Source organism: Salmo salar, chromosome 04 (assembly GCF_965601325.2).
Source record: "Salmo salar chromosome 04, fSalSal1, whole genome shotgun sequence".
NCBI lineage: Eukaryota > Metazoa > Chordata > Actinopteri > Salmoniformes > Salmonidae > Salmo > Salmo salar.
In genome coordinates this window covers 94,776,607-94,794,754 of record NC_138294.1, presented here as the reverse complement: position 1 = coordinate 94,794,754, position 18,148 = coordinate 94,776,607, and the positions used below count along the sequence as shown (strand labels likewise).

General features: G+C 46.5%; 1 protein-coding gene across 1 annotated transcript in view; it reads right to left on the bottom strand.

Annotated features, from left to right (window-relative positions):
- LOC106604047 (high affinity cationic amino acid transporter 1) overlaps positions 1-18,148 on the bottom strand; it is a 94,185-nt gene that overhangs the window by 27,524 nt on the left and 48,513 nt on the right. Inside the window, exons 7-8 of the mRNA XM_082974833.1 lie at positions 13,182-13,404; positions 3,727-3,863 (exon numbers count right to left, since the gene is read on the bottom strand). Of these exons, the coding sequence (XP_082830959.1) occupies positions 3,727-3,863; positions 13,182-13,404 (360 nt within the window). The remainder of the gene's footprint in view (positions 1-3,726; positions 3,864-13,181; positions 13,405-18,148) is intronic.

The window sequence follows — 18,148 nt, the reverse complement described above, 5'->3', positions numbered from 1 at the left end:
TAGGTAATCACAGCTAGGTAATCACAGCTCACAGCTAGGTAATCACAGCTAGGTAATCACAGCTAGGTAAACACAGCTAGGTAATCACAGCTCACAGCTAGGTAATCACAGCTAGGTAATCACAGCTAGGTAAACACAGCTAGGTAAACACAGCTAGGTAATCACAGCTAGGTAATCACAGCTAGGTAATCACAGCTAGGTAATCACAGCTCACAGCTAGGTAAACACAGCTAGGTAATCACAGCTAGGTAAACACAGCTAGGTAATCACAGCTAGGAAATCACAGCTAGATAATCACAGCTAGGTAATCACAGCTAGGTAATCACAGCTAGGTAATCACAGCTCACAGCTAGGTAATCACAGCTAGGAAATCACAGCTAGGAAATCACAGCTCACAGCTAGGTAAACACAGGTAGGTAATCACAGCTAGGTAATCACAGCTCACAGCTAGGTAATCACAGCTAGGTAATCACAGCTAGGTAAACACAGCTAGGTAATCACAGCTCACAGCTAGGTAATCACAGCTAGGTAATCACAGCTAGGTAAACACAGCTAGGTAAACACAGCTAGGTAATCACAGCTAGGTAATCACAGCTAGGTAATCACAGCTAGGTAATCACAGCTCACAGCTAGGTAAACACAGCTAGGTAAACACAGCTATGTAATCACAGCTAGGTAAACACAGCTAGGTAAACACAGCTAGGTAATCACAGCTAGGTAATCACAGCTAGGTAATCACAGCTAGGTAATCACAGCTCACAGCTAGGTAATCAGAGCTAGGTAAACACAGCTAGGTAAACACAGCTAGGTAATCACAGCTCACAGCTAGGTAAACACAGCTAGGTAAACACAGCTAGGTAAACACAGCTATGTAATCACAGCTAGGTAAACACAGCTAGGTAATCACAGCTAGGTAATCACAGCTAGGTAATCACAGCTAGGTAATCACAGCTAGGTAATCACAGCTCACAGCTAGGTAAACACAGCTAGGTAAACACAGCTAGGTAATCACAGCTCACAGCTAGGTAATCACAGCTAGGTAATCACAGCTAGGTAATCACAGCTCACAGCTAGGTAAACACAGCTAGGTAAACACAGCTAGGTAATCACAGCTAGGTAAACACAGCTCACAGCTAGGTAAACACAGCTAGGTAATCACAGCTCACAGCTAGGTAATCACAGCTAGGTAATCACAGCTAGGTAATCACAGCTAGGTAATCACAGCTAGGTAAACACAGCTAGGTAAACACAGCTAGGTAATCACAGCTAGGTAAACACAGCTAGGTAAACACAGCTAGGTAAACACAGCTAGGTAATCACAGCTAGGTAATCACAGCTAGGTAAACACAGCTAGGTAATCACAGCTCACAGCTAGGTAATCACAGCTAGGTAATCACAGCTAGGTAAACACAGCTAGGTAATCACAGCTCACAGCTAGGTAATCACAGCTAGGTAATCACAGCTAGGTAAACACAGCTAGGTAAACACAGCTAGGTAATCACAGCTAGGTAATCACAGCTAGGTAATCACAGCTAGGTAATCACAGCTCACAGCTAGGTAAACACAGCTAGGTAAACACAGCTATGTAATCACAGCTAGGTAAACACAGCTAGGTAAACACAGCTAGGTAATCACAGCTAGGTAATCACAGCTAGGTAATCACAGCTAGGTAATCACAGCTCACAGCTAGGTAATCAGAGCTAGGTAAACACAGCTAGGTAAACACAGCTAGGTAATCACAGCTCACAGCTAGGTAAACACAGCTAGGTAAACACAGCTAGGTAAACACAGCTATGTAATCACAGCTAGGTAAACACAGCTAGGTAATCACAGCTAGGTAATCACAGCTAGGTAATCACAGCTAGGTAATCACAGCTAGGTAATCACAGCTCACAGCTAGGTAAACACAGCTAGGTAAACACAGCTAGGTAATCACAGCTCACAGCTAGGTAATCACAGCTAGGTAATCACAGCTAGGTAATCACAGCTCACAGCTAGGTAAACACAGCTAGGTAAACACAGCTAGGTAATCACAGCTAGGTAAACACAGCTCACAGCTAGGTAAACACAGCTAGGTAATCACAGCTCACAGCTAGGTAATCACAGCTAGGTAATCACAGCTAGGTAAACAAACCCATGCAGCTCCTCGCTCTACCACTGTCCCCCCACCTTTAACTTCTGACCTCTTACCCCTGACGCTGCTTACCAGACATGACTCCAGCGGCTATGGTGGACATGATGGATGTCTTCCCTAACCTCTAACCCCTAACCCCTGACGCTGTTTACCAGACATGACTCCAGCGGCTATGGTGGACATGATGGATGTCTTCCCTAACCTCTAACCCCTAACCCCTGACGCTGCTTACCAGACATGACTCCAGCAGCTATGGTGGACATGATGGATGTCTTCCCTAACCTCTAACCCCTAACCCCTGACGCTGCTTACCAGACATGACTCCAGCAGCTATGGTGGACATGATGGATGTCTTCCCTAACCTCTAACCCATAACCCCTGACGCTGCTTACCAGACATGACTCCAGCAGCTATGGTGGACATGATGGATGTCTTCCCTAACCTCTAACCCATAACCCCTGACGCTGCTTACCAGACATGACTCCAGCGGCCATGGTGGACATGATGGGTGTCTTCCCTAACCTCTAACCCATAACCCCTGACGCTGCTTACCAGACATGACTCCAGCGGCTATGGTGGACATGATGGATGTCTTCCCTAACCTCTAACCCCTAACCCCTGACGCTGCTTACCAGACATGACTCCAGCGGCTATGGTGGACATGATGGATGTCTTCCCTAACCTCTAACCCATAACCCCTGACGCTGCTTACCAGACATGACTCCAGCGGCTATGGTGGACATGATGGATGTCTTCCCTAACCTCTAACCCCTAACCCCTGACGCTGCTTACCAGACATGACTCCAGCAGCTATGGTGGACATGATGGATGTCTTCCCTAACCTCTAACCCATAACCCCTGACGCTGCTTACCAGACATGACTCCAGCGGCTATGGTGGACATGATGGATGTCTTCCCTAACCTCTAACCCCTAACCCCTGACGCTGCTTACCAGACATGACTCCAGCGGCTATGGTGGACATGATGGATGTCTTCCCTAACCTCTAACCCCTAACCCCTGACGCTGCTTACCAGACATGACTCCAGCAGCTATGGTGGACATGATGGATGTCTTCCCTAACCTCTAACCCCTAACCCCTGACGCTGCTTACCAGACATGACTCCAGCAGCTATGGTGGACATGATGGATGTCTTCCCTAACCTCTAACCCCTAACCCCTGACGCTGCTTACCAGACATGACTCCAGCGGCTATGGTGGACATGATGGATGTCTTCCCTAACCTCTAACCCCTAACCCCTGACGCTGTTTACCAGACATGACTCCAGCGGCTATGGTGGACATGATGGATGTCTTCCCTAACCTCTAACCCCTAACCCCTGACGCTGCTTACCAGACATGACTCCAGCAGCTATGGTGGACATGATGGATGTCTTCCCTAACCTCTAACCCCTAACCCCTGACGCTGCTTACCAGACATGACTCCAGCAGCTATGGTGGACATGATGGATGTCTTCCCTAACCTCTAACCCATAACCCCTGACGCTGCTTACCAGACATGACTCCAGCAGCTATGGTGGACATGATGGATGTCTTCCCTAACCTCTAACCCATAACCCCTGACGCTGCTTACCAGACATGACTCCAGCGGCCATGGTGGACATGATGGGTGTCTTCCTCTCACTGATGCGGGCCAAGAAGGAGAAGAGGAGGCCGTCGCGAGACATGGCAAATATTATACGAGGGAGAGGGAACATCGAGCCCAGGAGACTGGAGGGAGGAAGGGAGGGAGGGAGGGAGAGGAAAGGGATGAGAAGAGAGGGAGATTGGGGTAGAATGGTAGGTTTACGAGGGGTGAGGGTGAAGTGGGGGAACAGGGGAGAAGAATTTGATAGAGAAGGGGTGAGGGGAGAGAGATTTGGTAGAGGATAGGATGGAAGGGGTGAGGGGAGAGAGATTTGGTAGAGGAGGGGTGAGGGGAGAGAGATTTGGTAGAGGAGAGGGTGAAGTGACATTCAGGGGAGGAAGAGGTTGAAGGCTTGAAAGAAGAAGGGTCAGACTAGTATAGAGCAGGAAGAAACAAGGAGTCAAACATCAAAATCCAGTAATCCTGTAATGTAGCTCCCTGTAATGTAGCTGTAATGTAGCTCCCTGTAATGTAGCTCCCTGTAATGTAGCTCCCTGTAATGTAGCTGTAATGTAGCTCCCTGTAATGTAGCTCCCTGTAATGTAGCACCCTGTAATGTAGCTGTAATGTAGCTCCCTGTAATGTAGCTCCCTGTAATGTAGCACCCTGTAATGTAGCTCCCTGTAATGTAGCTCCCTGTAATGTAGCTGTAATGTAACACCCTGTAATGTAGCTCCCTGTAATGTATCACCCTGTAATGTAGCTCCCTGTAATGTAGCTCCCTGTAATGTAGCTCCCTGTAATGTAGCTGTAATGTAGCTGTAATGTAGCTCCCTGTAATGTAGCTGTAATGTAGCTCCCTGTAATGTAGCTCCCTGTAATGTAGCTCCCTGTAATGTAGCTCCCTGTAATGTAGCTCCCTGTAATGTAGCTGTAATGTAGCTGTAATGTAGCTCCCTGTAATGTAGCACCCTGTAATGTAGCTGTAATGTAGCTCCCTGTAATGTAGCTCCCTGTAATGTAGCACCCTGTAATGTAGCTGTAATGTAGCTCCCTGTAATGTAGCTCCCTGTAATGTAGCTCCCTGTAATGTAGCTGTAATGTAGCTGTAATGTAGCTCCCTGTAATGTAGCACCCTGTAATGTAGCTGTAATGTAGCTGTAATGTAGCACCCTGTAATGTAGCACCCTGTAATGTAGGACCCTGTAATGTAGCTGTAATGTAGCTCCCTGTAATGTAGCTCCCTGTAATGTAGCACCCTGTAATGTAGCTGTAATGTAGCACCTTGTAATGTAGCTCCCTGTAATGTAGCACCCTGTAATGTAGCTGTAATGTAGCTCCCTGTAATGTAGCTGTAATGTAGCTCCCTGTAATGTAGCTGTAATGTAGCTCCCTGTAATGTAGCTGTAATGTAGCTCCCTGTAATGTAGCTGTAATGTAGCTCCCTGTAATGTAGCTGTAATGTAGCTCCCTTTAATGTAGCACCCTGTAATGTAGCACCCTGTAATGTAGCTGTAATGTAGCTCCCTGTAATGTAGCACCCTGTAATGTAGCTGTAATGTAGCTGTAATGTAGCACCCTGCAATGTAGCTGTAATGTAGCTGTAATGTAGCACCCTGTAATGTAGGACCCTGTAATGTAGCTGTAATGTAGCTCCCTGTAATGTAGCTGTAATGTAGCTCCCTGTAATGTAGCACCCTGTAATGTAGCTCCCTGTAATGTAGCTCCCTGTAATGTAGCTCCCTGTAATGTAGCTGTAATGTAGCTCCCTGTAATGTAGCACCCTGTAATGTAGCTCCCTGTAATGTAGCTGTAATGTAGCTCCCTGTAATGTAGCTGTAATGTAGCTCCCTGTAATGTAGCACCCTGTAATGTAGCACCCTGTAATGTAGCTGTAATGTAGCTCCCTGTAATGTAGCTCCCTGTAATGTAGCACCCTGTAATGTAGCACCCTGTAATGTAGCTCCCTGTAATGTAGCTGTAATGTAGCTCCCTGTAATGTAGCACCCTGTAATGTAGCTCCCTGTAATGTAGCACCCTGTAATGTAGCTGTAATGTAGCTCCCTGTAATGTAGCTGTAATGTAGCTCCCTGTAATGTAGCTCCCTGTAATGTAGCTACCTGTAATGTAGCTCCTGGGCGAATGTAGCTCCCTGTAATGTAGCTCCCTGTAATGTAGCTCCCTGTAATGTAGCTGTAATGTAGCTGTAATGTAGCACCCTGTAATGTAGCACCCTGTAATGTAGCACCCTGTAATGTAGCTGTAATGTAGCTCCCTGTAATGTAGCTGTAATGTAGCTCCTGTAATGTAGCTTCCTGTAATGTAGCTGTAATGTAGCTGTAATGTAGCTCCTGTAATGTATCTCCCTGTAATGTAGCTCCCTGTAATGTAGCTCCCTGTAATGTAGCTGTAATGTAGCTCCCTGTAATGTAGCTCCTGCAATGTAGCTCCTGCAATGTAGCTCCCTGTAATGTAGCTCCCTGTAATGTAGCTCCCTGTAATGTAGCTGTAATGTAGCTGTAATGTAGCACCCTGTAATGTAGCACCCTGTAATGTAGCACCCTGTAATGTAGCTGTAATGTAGCTCCTGTAATGTAGCTGTAATGTAGCTCCTGTAATGTAGCTTCCTGTAATGTAGCTGTAATGTAGCTGTAATGTAGCTCCTGTAATGTAGCTCCCTGTAATGTAGCTGTAATGTAGCTCCCTGTAATGTAGCTCCCTGTAATGTAGCTCCCTGTAATGTAGCTGTAATGTAGCACCCTGTAATGTAGCTGTAATGTAGCTCCCTGTAATGTAGCTCCCTGTAATGTAGCTCCCTGTAATGTAGCTCCCTGTAATGTAGCTCCCTGTAATGTAGCTGTAATGTAGCTCCCTGTAATGTAGCTCATTAACCTCTTGTGTCTAGTCTGGGTACCAGTTTGTTTCAGCATATCATGATCTTGGCTTCCATTATGGTTGTCCCTTTTACAGTTAGCCTGGCAACCAGTCTGTTAGAGACAACCTTGTTGTTAGTGACAACCTTGTTGATAGCGACAACCCTGTTGTTAGCGACCACCTTGTTGTTAGCGACCACCTTGTTGTTAGCGACAACCATGCTGTTAGCAATAACCATGTTGGGTTACTTGACAAATCTTTAAAAATACTTTTCAGTGTTTGGGAGACCAAGGCACAGCGTGTTGAGTGCTCATCGTTTACTTTTAATGAAAAGCACTTAAAGAAAAAAACAAACAGCCAAACAGTTCTGTCAGGTAATCTAACACACTAAACAGAAAACAACTACCCACAAAACCCAAAGAAAAACAGGCTGCCTAAGTATGGCTTCCAATCAGAGACAACGAAAGACACCTGCCTCTGATTGGAAACCATACTCGGCCAAACATGGAAAACAAAACATAGAAATAGAAAACTAGAACAAATTCCCCTAGAACCAAAAAAAACCCAAAACACACAAAACAACCCCCCCCCCCCCCTGCCACGCCCTGACCATTCTACTATGGCAAATGAGCCTTTTCACTGGTCAGGACGTGACAGTGTTTGCTTTAGTCTAGATTACAAGATTGGTGTGGTTTGCAGTTTTAGGACATTTCTATTGGTTTATTAAACTTGGACTGAACCGGCATAGATAACGTCTTTGAAATATATTTTTTTGTATTTAAAACCCATGTCTGTATTGACCTGTTTGTGTTAATTGTGTCTCACCTGCCATGAACCCAGAGGTGAGGGTGGGGATTAGGGGTATTTTGGTGCTAGGGCTGATCTCTGCCATGAACCCAGAGGTGAGGTTGGGGATTGGGGGGTATTTTGGTGGGAAGGTTAATCTCTGCCATGAACCCAGAGGTGAGGGTGGTGTCATGACGTTGCCCTCTTTGGGTACAGTGAGCACTATTCCCCCTCCCTCTGCACCACCCCCCTCTCTCTGTCTCTCCTACACACAGGCTGCTGCGACCTCAGGTCGTAAATTCCTGGAGGAGAATCCTGCCTCATGGCCAGACAGTATAGAGAGAGAGTGAGTTTTCATAGAGAGAACAAAGGAATTTCTTCCACCTCACAGAACTGGAGGTCCGAACAATATTTATGTTCTGGAGAATGTATAAAAGATCAGTGAAGAATCCAGCTACGAACTGGTCCGTTTGGTACAATTTTGTGAAACTCATGAGAGACAATACCGCCACATTACCACAATCCTGTTTATACAACAGTCTCAGTTATGAGGCTTACATCTAATTGTTGTACAAAATGAATGAGTAAAGATGAAACTATTTGTGAAATGATGTGATGCTATGTAATGATGTTAATGTGAGAGAATTGTATTTCTGTTTAAAGTTTCACTAAGTCATTGGCACGCCCCCCAGGGGCACAGACAGGACCTGGCGTAATGAGACAGGCCCTTTTCTATGTTCCGAATAAAACCCCCACTTGGGTTTTCCGACACCAGACCGAGCTTACCTCAATTACGAGAGGGCTAAGGGTTGAGACGAGACCAGTACCTCTTATCACAGAGGGAAATAAGGCTTGAGTAGATTGCTGAATCTTTTAACCATCCCACGTGGTTAAACTCTTAGACTATCGATACCGACAGAATAAGAACAAGTCTTTGATATTAATTACTAGTCTGCAGCTAGGAATTCGGTATCATTGAACGCGAAGACCGACAACCGCCGAAACATCTATTCTATAACGACATGAATGAATGTCACTCTGAACTATCCATTCTAACCACGACAGAGAGAGAGAGGGCGGACAAACTCTCCAACAGAAACTAACTTTCCAACAGAGATCCCGACGATACTCTAAGCGTAAATATATATATTGATTGCAATTATTCCCGAATGAGTGAGCGTTCATGTGCAAAGGTTTAGCATTGCAATTGTTATAATTAGCAACTCTGTAGCGTCTCCTCAGCTGACCCCCCACTCCCCTTTTGTCTAACAAGCTGCCATGCCGGTTTAGCCCACTAGGGCACATTCCTCTATCATTTGTTTGAGTGATGCATTTCTGTGAATACTTAGTTAGTAAATAAATGATTTTAAGACAATTGATGTATGGATAACTCATAGTGAAGACTGGGTTCGTGCAGATAACCAATAATTTACGACGTTTGGAATGAGACTGACGTGAGGTAAAGAATAATTCATTAATCAGAAGACTAATTGATCAGATATTAAAATATCTGAAAGTTATATTAGGAAAATTATAAATTTGTAATCTGAATATTTTCCTTCGTGCCCCGACTTCCTAGTTAATTACAGTTACATTATTAAGTCGTTTAATCACGTAATAATAATAATTACAGAGAATTTTTGATAAAGATTAATCTTCAGTTTAATGATGCCAAAGACACTGACTGATCTCTGCGAAGTACAGCAGGCCATCATCAGCCATGGCCCAGATCACACGAGGCATAGGGAACATAGCTCCCAACAGGCTGCACACACACAGACACACACAGACACAGGATGGACGAACACACAGATGCGTGCATGCACACACACACACACACAGATGGACAGACGGACACATACAGACAGAAAACAGGCCAGTCACCTTGCAGTTAATCACAGAGTAGCTAACACATTCAATTGATTACAAATAGTAGATAAATGTACATATTTTCGTAATTGTTTTAGGCTTATGTTTTTTTGGAAGATTTGAGTAGATTTGTTTTATGATGTTGATCCATTGCAAGTGATTGGAAGTCAATGGATGTCATTTTTGGAAAGACAGTATCATTTGAACATTTAGGTTTGATTTTACTTTTGTTTCCAAAGGGGTGTGATTTTCCCTCACTTACGACGTATGAGCAGGGTGCTGAGATTTGACTGAAGGCTGGGGCATCCAATCACAGGACTGAAAGTGTTAGCTGGCGGGGGGGTTACGATAGTGAGGAAGGGTTTAGTGAGAGGATTTACCATTTTAAATAGTTAATATTCCTTCATGCAAAAACACAGGGTTAGAGGCTAAATCCCAAACGGCATCATATTCCCTATATAGTGCACTACTTTAGACAAGACCCCTATGGACCCTGGTCCAATGTAGTGCACTGTTTTAGACAAGACCCCTATGGACCCTAGTCCAATGTAGTGCACTACTTTTGACCAGACCCCTATGGACCCTGGTCCAATGTAGTGCACTGCTTAAACAAGACCCCTATGGACCCTGGTCCAATGTAGTGCACTATAATGGGAATAGGATGCCATGTGGGACAAACCCATAATCATCAAACAGGCAATTCAGAGAGAGAGAGATCACGGTTCAAATAAAACACATTTCATCTTGGAATATCAGGAGACGCTGATCAACTAGACAGCCATTCTATCACAGACACGGAATAGAGCTACACCCTTAGAAAAAAAAAGGTGCCTTCTAGAACCTAAAAAGGTTCTTTGCCTGTCCCCATAGAAGAACCCTTTGAAGAACCCTTGAGGGTTCCAGGTAGAACCCTTTTGGTTCCATGTAGAGCCGTTTTGGCTTCTATGTATAATCCTTTTCACAGAGCATTCTACTTGGAAGCCAAAATAGTCTTACCTGGAACCAACAAGGGGTGTCCTATGGGGACAGCAGAAAACCCTTTTGAAACACTTTTTTTCCTAACGTCTGGGAATCAAATTAGAAATTTACTACAGCTCAATGCCTTTTAGAAACGTTAACGGGCAGGTTGAATAATAATACATTTAATATGTAACGCATTTTTCAATAATTTAACATTTTTTAATAGTTAAAATAGGAAGTAAGAGTGTGTAGCTTAGTCATACTGAAGCTATGAGGCCCGAGGAGGACCTGAGCCCTAGGAGCATGCCTCAGGACTACCTGGCATGATGACTCCTTGCTGTCCCCAGTCCACCTGGCCGTGCTGCTGCTCCAGTTTCAACTCAACTCTTCTGCCTGCGGCTATGGAACCCTGTCCTGTTCACTGGACGTGCTACCTGTCCCAGACCTGCTGTTTTCAACTCTCTAGAGACAGCAGGAGCGGTAGAGATACTCTGAATGATCGGCTATGAAAAGCCAACTGACATTTACTCCTGAGGTGCTGACCTGTTGCACCCTTGACAACCACTGTGATTATTATTATCTGACCCTGCTGGTCATCTATGAACATTTGAACATCTTGGCCATGTGCTGTTATAATCTCCACCCGGCACAGCCAGAAGAGGACTGGCCACCCCTCATAGCCTGGTTCCTCTCTAGGTTTCTTCCTAGGTTTTGGCCTTTCTAGGGAGTTTTTCCTAGCCACCGTGCTTCTACACCTGCATTGCTTGCTGTTTGTGGTTTTAGGCTGGGTTTCTGTACAGCACCTTGTGATATCAAGAAGGGCTTTATACATACATTTGATTGATTTGCTATACCACGGCTGTCAGCCAATCAGCGTTCAGGGCTCGAACCACCCAGTTTATAATGAACATGATATATCTGATAGATTTATGGGACAATATGACCAGTCAGATCTCTTTCTACTGATATTAATAGACTGAAGGGGAATCAAATACCACCATGGTTAAATATATACTCACTAAGAGACACACACACACACACACCTGGTGGTGTGAGCTAAACTCACTGATCACATCAGCAAGGTGTGTGTGTGTACATACAGGTTAGTTTGTCTAGGTGAGGCTAGGTGTGGCTAGGTGAGGCTAGCTGAGGCTAGGTGTGGCTAGGTGAGGCTAGGTGAGGCTAGGTGAGGCTAGGTGAGGCTAGGTGTGGCTAGGTGAGGCTAGGTGAGGCTAGGTGAAGGTAAGTGAGGCTAGGTGTGGCTAGGTGTGGCTAGGTGAGGCTAGGTGAGGCTAGGTGTGGGTAGGTGAGGGTAGGTGAGGCTAGGTGTGGCTAGGTAAGGCTAGGTGTGTCTAGGTGTGTCTCGGTGAGGCTAGGTGAGGCTAGGTGAGGCTAGGTGTGTCTAGGTGAGGCTAGGTGTGTCTAGGTGAGGCTAGGTGTGTCTAGGTGAGGCTAGGTGTGTCTCGGTGTGTCTAGGTGTGTCTCGGTGTGTCTAGGTGAGTCTAGGTGTGTCTAGGTGTGTCTAGGTGAGGCTAGGTGTGGCTAGGTGAGGCTAGGTGAGGCTAGGTGAGGCTAGGTGAGGCTAGGTGTGTCTAGGTGAGGCTAGGTGTGGCTAGGTGTGTCTAGGTGAGGCTAGGTGAGGCTAGGTGTGTCTAGGTGAGGCTAGGTGTGGCTAGGTGTGGCTAGGTGAGGCTAGGTGAGGCTAGGTGAGGCTAGGTGAGGCTAGGTGAGTCTAGGTGAGTCTAGGTGAGGCTAGGTGAGGCTAGGTGTGGCTAGGTGTGGCTAGGTGAGGCTAGGTGTGGCTAGGTGTGGCTAGGTGAGGCTAGGTGTGGCTAGGTGTGGCTAGGTGAGGCTAGGTGAGGCTAGGTGTGGCTAGGTGAGGGTAGGTGAGGCTAGGTAAGGCTAGGTAAGGCTAGGTGTGTCTAGGTGAGTCTAGGTGTGTCTCGGTGAGGCTAGGTGTGTCTAGGTGAGGCTAGGTGTGTCTCGGTGTGTCTAGGTGTGTCTCGGTGTGTCTAGGTGAGGCTAGGTGTGTCTAGGTGTGGCTAGGTGAGGCTAGGTGTGGCTAGGTGTGGCTAGGTGAGGCTAGGTGAGGCTAGGTGTGTCTAGGTGAGGCTAGGTGTGTCTAGGTGAGGCTAGGTGTGTCTAGGTGAGGCTAGGTGAGGCTAGGTGTGGCTAGGTGTGTCTAGGTGAGGCTAGGTGAGGCTAGGTGTGTCTAGGTGTGGCTAGGTGTGGCTAGGTGAGGCTAGGTGAGGCTAGGTGAGGCTAGGTGAGGCTAGGTGAGGCTAGGCGAGGCTAGGTGAGGCTAGGTGAGGCTAGGTGTGGCTAGGAGAGTCTAGGCGTGTCTAGGTGAGGCTAGGTGAGGCTGGGTGTGGCTAGGTGAGGCTAGGTGTGGCTAGGCGAGTCTAGGCGTGTCTAGGCGAGGCTAGGCGAGGCTAGGTGTGTCTCGGTGAGGCTAGGTGTGGCTAGGTGAGGGTAGGTAAGGCTAGGTGTGTCTAGGTGAGTCTAGGTGTGTCTCGGTGAGGCTAGGTGTGTCTAGGTGAGGCTAGGTGTGTCTCGGTGTGTCTAGGTGAGGCTAGGTGTGTCTAGGTGAGGCTAGGTGAGGCTAGGTGTGGCTAGGTGTGGCTAGGTGAGGCTAGGTGAGGCTAGGTGAGGGTGTGGCTAGGTGAGGCTAGGTGTGGCTAGGTGAGGCTAGGTGAGGCTAGGCAAGGCTAGGTGAGGCTAGGTGTAGCTAGGAGAGTCTAGGCGTGTCTAGGTGAGGCTAGGTGAGGCTAGGTGAGGCTGGGTGAGGCTAGGTGAAGCTAGGTGTGGCTAGGTGAGGCTAGGTGTGGCTAGGCGAGGCTAGGTGTGGCTAGGCAAGTCTAGGCGTGTCTAGGCGAGGCTAGGTGAGGCTAGGCGAGTCTAGGCGTGTCTAGGCGAGGCTAGGTGTGTGTGTAATCACCTTCTATACATAGATGTACAGTACGTGTACTAACCTGGTGGACAGAGCACACAGTGACCCTACAGCCACAGCGTAAGTGGCTCCCTCCCAGCCTACATATTTAAAGGCTGCAGGCAGAGGACTGTTGTTGTCTAGGAGGTAGTAGGGCATCATCATGGTGAGCGCAGCAGACACTCCGAAGTAGGCCACGAAACAGATGAGGAGAGACGACACGATGCCTATGGGGATGGCCTTCTGAGGGTTCCTCACCTCCTCACCTGGGGGCAGAGGGGTTATAGAGGTCAGGGACAAGAGGTCAGAGGTTCCTCTAGATCTACACCAACCTATTTCAAAGTGAAAGAAAGTTATTGTTCTAAATTAATGAAGACGTCTTCGTTGCGTAGGTCTTCACACCCCAGAATTAATACTTGGTGGAAGAACCTTGGGCAGCCGTAATAGCTGTCAATCATTTTGAATAATATAAATAAAAATAAATATGTAGATATTTTTTGTTGTTATTTTTACCCCCTTTTTTTCTCCCCAATTTTCGTGATTACGATCTTGTCTCATCGCTGCAACTCCCCAACGGGCTCGGGAGAGGCGTATGTCCAAATCGTACTTCTTAACACCCACCTGCTTAACCAGGAAGCCTGCTGCACCAATGTGTAAAGAGGAAGCACCGTTCAACTGACGACCGAAGTCAGCCTGCACGTGCCCGGCCAACCCAAAGAGTCGCTAGAGCGCAATGAGCCAAATAAAGCCCCTCTGGCCAAACCCTCCCCTAACCCGGACGATGCTGGGCCAATTGTGCACCGCCCTATGGGACTCCTGGTCACGGCCGGTAATGACACAGCTTGGGATTGAACCCCAGGTTGTAGTGTTGAATAATATTCTACCGACACAACAGAGCCTTCGGAAAGTATTCAAACCTATTGACTTTTTCCACGTTTTGTTACATTACAGCCTTATTCTAACTGATTTTTTTTAATCCTTAACAATCTACTCACAATACCCCATAATAACAAAGCGAAACCAGTTTGGAGAATTCTTTTGCACCACATTTGTTAAAAATAAAAAACAGATACCTTATTTACATAAGTATTCAGACCCTTGGCTATGAGACTTGAAATTCAGCTCAGGTGCATCCTGGTTTCATTGATCATTCATGAGATGTTTCTACGACTTTCGATTTCAAGATGGCGTAGCAGTCAGACGTCTGTTTTTGTCTTGTCCCGTCCCGTGTATATATCGTTTTCTTCATATTTATTTCGTATATATTTTAAATCTACGGACTGAATATACTCTCCTGCAACCCACCTCACCCAATGTGGTACGGATCTGCTATTTTTATACTTTAGAACAGGAAACCCCATCAGAAGCTAGCCAGCTAACTAGCTACTAGCTGGTAGTCAGTTAGCCATTGCTAGCGGTCATCACCATTATCTCTGACATCAGCCAGCCTTAACCCGGTCTATTCCTGCCGGTCTGCACAGCGCGATACCAACCCAGAGCATATCTGACAGCTTTTTCTCTACCACATCTCCGGATTCCTACTGCAAGCTCTGAACCTTTACACCGGATCATTGCAGCTAGCTAGCTGATATCCGAGTGGCTACTCCTGGCTAATGTGTCTATCCTGAAGCAAGCACCAGTTAGCCTGGAGCTAGCCTCGAGCTAGGCCCATCTCCCGGCTAGCCGAAGAGGTCCATAAGCCAAATCTTGGGCTACAATACCTCTATTGCAAATTGGCCTGGACCTACTGCCGACACGGAGCCACGCCGATCCATCACCACTGGTCTGCCGACGTAACCATCCGAGGTGGTCTCAACAGGCTCTTCCATTGCGACGTCGCCGGATGCCCATCTGCTAGCCCCGGCCAGCTAGCTGTCTGAATCGCTGTGTCTCCAGCTCGCCTAGCGTTGAGCGACTACGTAATTGGCTCCCTGACTCATCTAGTGCTACTCATTGGACCCTATGATCACTCGGCTATACATGCCTCTCCCTAATGTCAATATTCCTTGTCTATTGCTGTTTTGGTTAGTGATTTGTTGTCTTATTTCACTGTAGAGCCTCCAGCCCTGCCCAATATGCCTTAGCTAGCCCTTATGTTCCACCCCTCACACATGCGGTGACATCACCTGGCTTAAATGCCTAGGTTTACCTCCACTGTACTCATAGTCTACCATACCCATGTCTGTACATTATGACTTGAATCTATTCTTCCGTGGCCAGAAATCTGCTCCTTTTATTCACTGTTCTGAGCGCACTAGACGACCAGTTCTTATAGCTTTTAGCCGTACCCTTATCCTACTCCTCCTCTGTTCCTCTGGTGAGGTAGAGGTTAATCCAGGCCCTGCAGTGCCTAGCTCCACTCCCATTCCCCAGGTGCTCTCATTTGTTGACTTCTGTAATCGTAAAAGGCTTGGTTACATGCATGTTAACATTAGAAGCCTCCTCCCTAAGTTTGTTTTATTCACTGCTTTAGCACACTCTGCCAACCCGGATGTCCTAGTCGTGTCTGAATCCTGGCTTAGGAAGGCCACCAAAAACCCTGAAATTTCCATCCCTAACTATAACATTTTCCAACAAGATAGAACTGCCAAAGGGGGCAGAGTTGCAATCTACTGCAGAGATAGCCTGCAGTGTTCTGTCATACTATCCAGGTCTGTGCCCAAACAATTCGAGCTTCAAATTTAAAAATCCACCTTTCCAGAAACAAGTCTCTCACCACTGCCACTTGTTATAGCCCCCAGCTGTGCCCTGGACACCAAATGTGAATTGATTGCCCCCCATCTATCTTCAGAGCTCATGCTGCCAGGTGACCTAAACTGTTACATGCTTAACACCCTGGCCGTCCTACAATCTAAGCTAGATGCCCTCAATTTCACACAAATTATCAAGGAACCTACCAGGTACAACCCTAAATCCGTAACCAACCCTCTTAAACATCATCCTGACCAACTTGCCCTCTAAATACACCTCTGCTGTCTTCAACCAGGATCTCAGCAATCACTGCCTCATTGCCTGCATCCGTAATGGGTCAGCGGTCAAACGACCTCCAATCATCACTGTCAAACGCTCCCTAAAACACTTCAGCGAGCAGGCCTTTCTAATCGACCTGGCCCAGGTATCCTGGAAGTATCTTGACCTCATCCCGCCAGTAGAGGATGCCTGGTTGCTCTTTAAAAGTGCTTTCGTCTCCATCTTAAATAAGCCACATTCAAAAAATGTAGAACCAGGAACAGATATAGCCCTTTGTTCACTCCAGACTTGACTGCCCTTGACCAGCACAAAAACATCCTGTGGCGTACTGCATTAGCATCAACTAGCCCCCACGACATGCAACTTTTCAAGGAAGTCAGGAACCAATATACACAGGCAGTTAGGAAAGCAAAAGCTAGCTTTTTCAAACAGAAATTTGCATCCTGGAGCACTAATTCCCAAAAAGTTTGGGACACTGTAAAGTCCATGGAGAATAAGAGCACCTTCTCCCAGCTGCCCAGTGCACTGAGGCTAGGAAACACTATCACCATATCACCTCATTTTTCTTTGGCTTTCCACCTGGCTACCACAGCCAATAGCTCAGCACCCCCAGCAGCAACTTGCCCAAGCGCCCCCCTGCTTCTCCTTCACCCAAATCCAGACAGCTGATGTTCTGAAAGAGCTGCAAATCTGGACCCCTACAAATCAGCCGGGCTAGACAATCTGGACCCTCTCTTTCTAAAATTATCCGCCGAAAATGTTGCAATCCCTATTACTAGCCTGTTCAACCTCTCTTTCATATCATCTGAGATCCCTAAAGATTGGAAAGCTGCCGCGGTCATCCCCCTCATTCAAAGGGGGTGACACTCTAGACCCAAACTGTTATAGACCTATATCCATCCTGCCCTGTCTTTTTAAAATCTTCAAAAGCCAAGTTAAACAGATCACCGTCCATTTCGAATCCCACCGTACCTTCTCCACTATGCAATCTGGTTTCAGACCTGGTCATGGGTGCACCTCAGCCAGCCTCAAGGTCCTAAACAATATCATAACCACCATCGATAAAATACAGTACTGTGCAGCCGTCTTCATCAACCTGGCCAAGGCTTTCGACTCTGTCAATCACCGCATTCTTATCGGCAGACTCAACAGCCTTGGCTTCTCAAATGATTGCCTCACCTGGTTTACCAACTACTTCTCTGATAGAGTTCAGTGTGTCAAATCGGAGCGCCTGTTGTCCGAGCCTCTGGCAGTCTCTATGGGGGTGCCACAGGGTCCAATTCTCGGGCCGACTCTTTTCTCTGTATATGTCAATGATGTCGCTTTTGCTACTGGTGATTCTCTGATCCAGCTCTATGTAGACGACACCATTCTGTAAACATCTAGCCCTTCTTTGGACTCTGTGTTAACAAACCTCCAAACGATGCCATAAAATGGATGAATGGGAATTTTTTTTCCAAATACAGGTGTGCCAAGATTGTAGCATCATACCTAAGAAGACTCAAGGTGCTTCAACAAAGTGCTGAGTAAAGGGTCTGAACACTCTGAATAGTGAATATAAATTCTAAAAACATGTACTTCCTTTGTCATTATGGGGTATTGTGTGTAGATTGATGAAGAAAATAAACAATAATAATTTTTGGAATAACGCTGTAACGTAACAAAATGTGGAAAAAGTCAAAGGGGTCTGAATATTTTCCGTATCCACTGTACACAGGTAAAACAGCCTGGTTCAACTGATTTAGAAGCAGTGGGAATGTGTAGTGACTGTCTGATTGGACAGCAGCTTAGCCCATGACCTCTGACCCCCTTATCCACACCGACAGTACCGCAGTGGAGAAGGTGGAAAGCTTCATGTTCCTCGGCGTACACATCACTTACATTCTTAAATGTTCTACCCTTACAGACAGTGTGGTGCAACGGCGAATCTACAACCTCAGGTAGCTGAAGAAATTTGGCTTGGCATCATGTTATAGGTTATGCTGGAAAGTTTGTTAGGATCGACACAAATATGAAAGGAGCATAGCTCAGTAAAAAGTT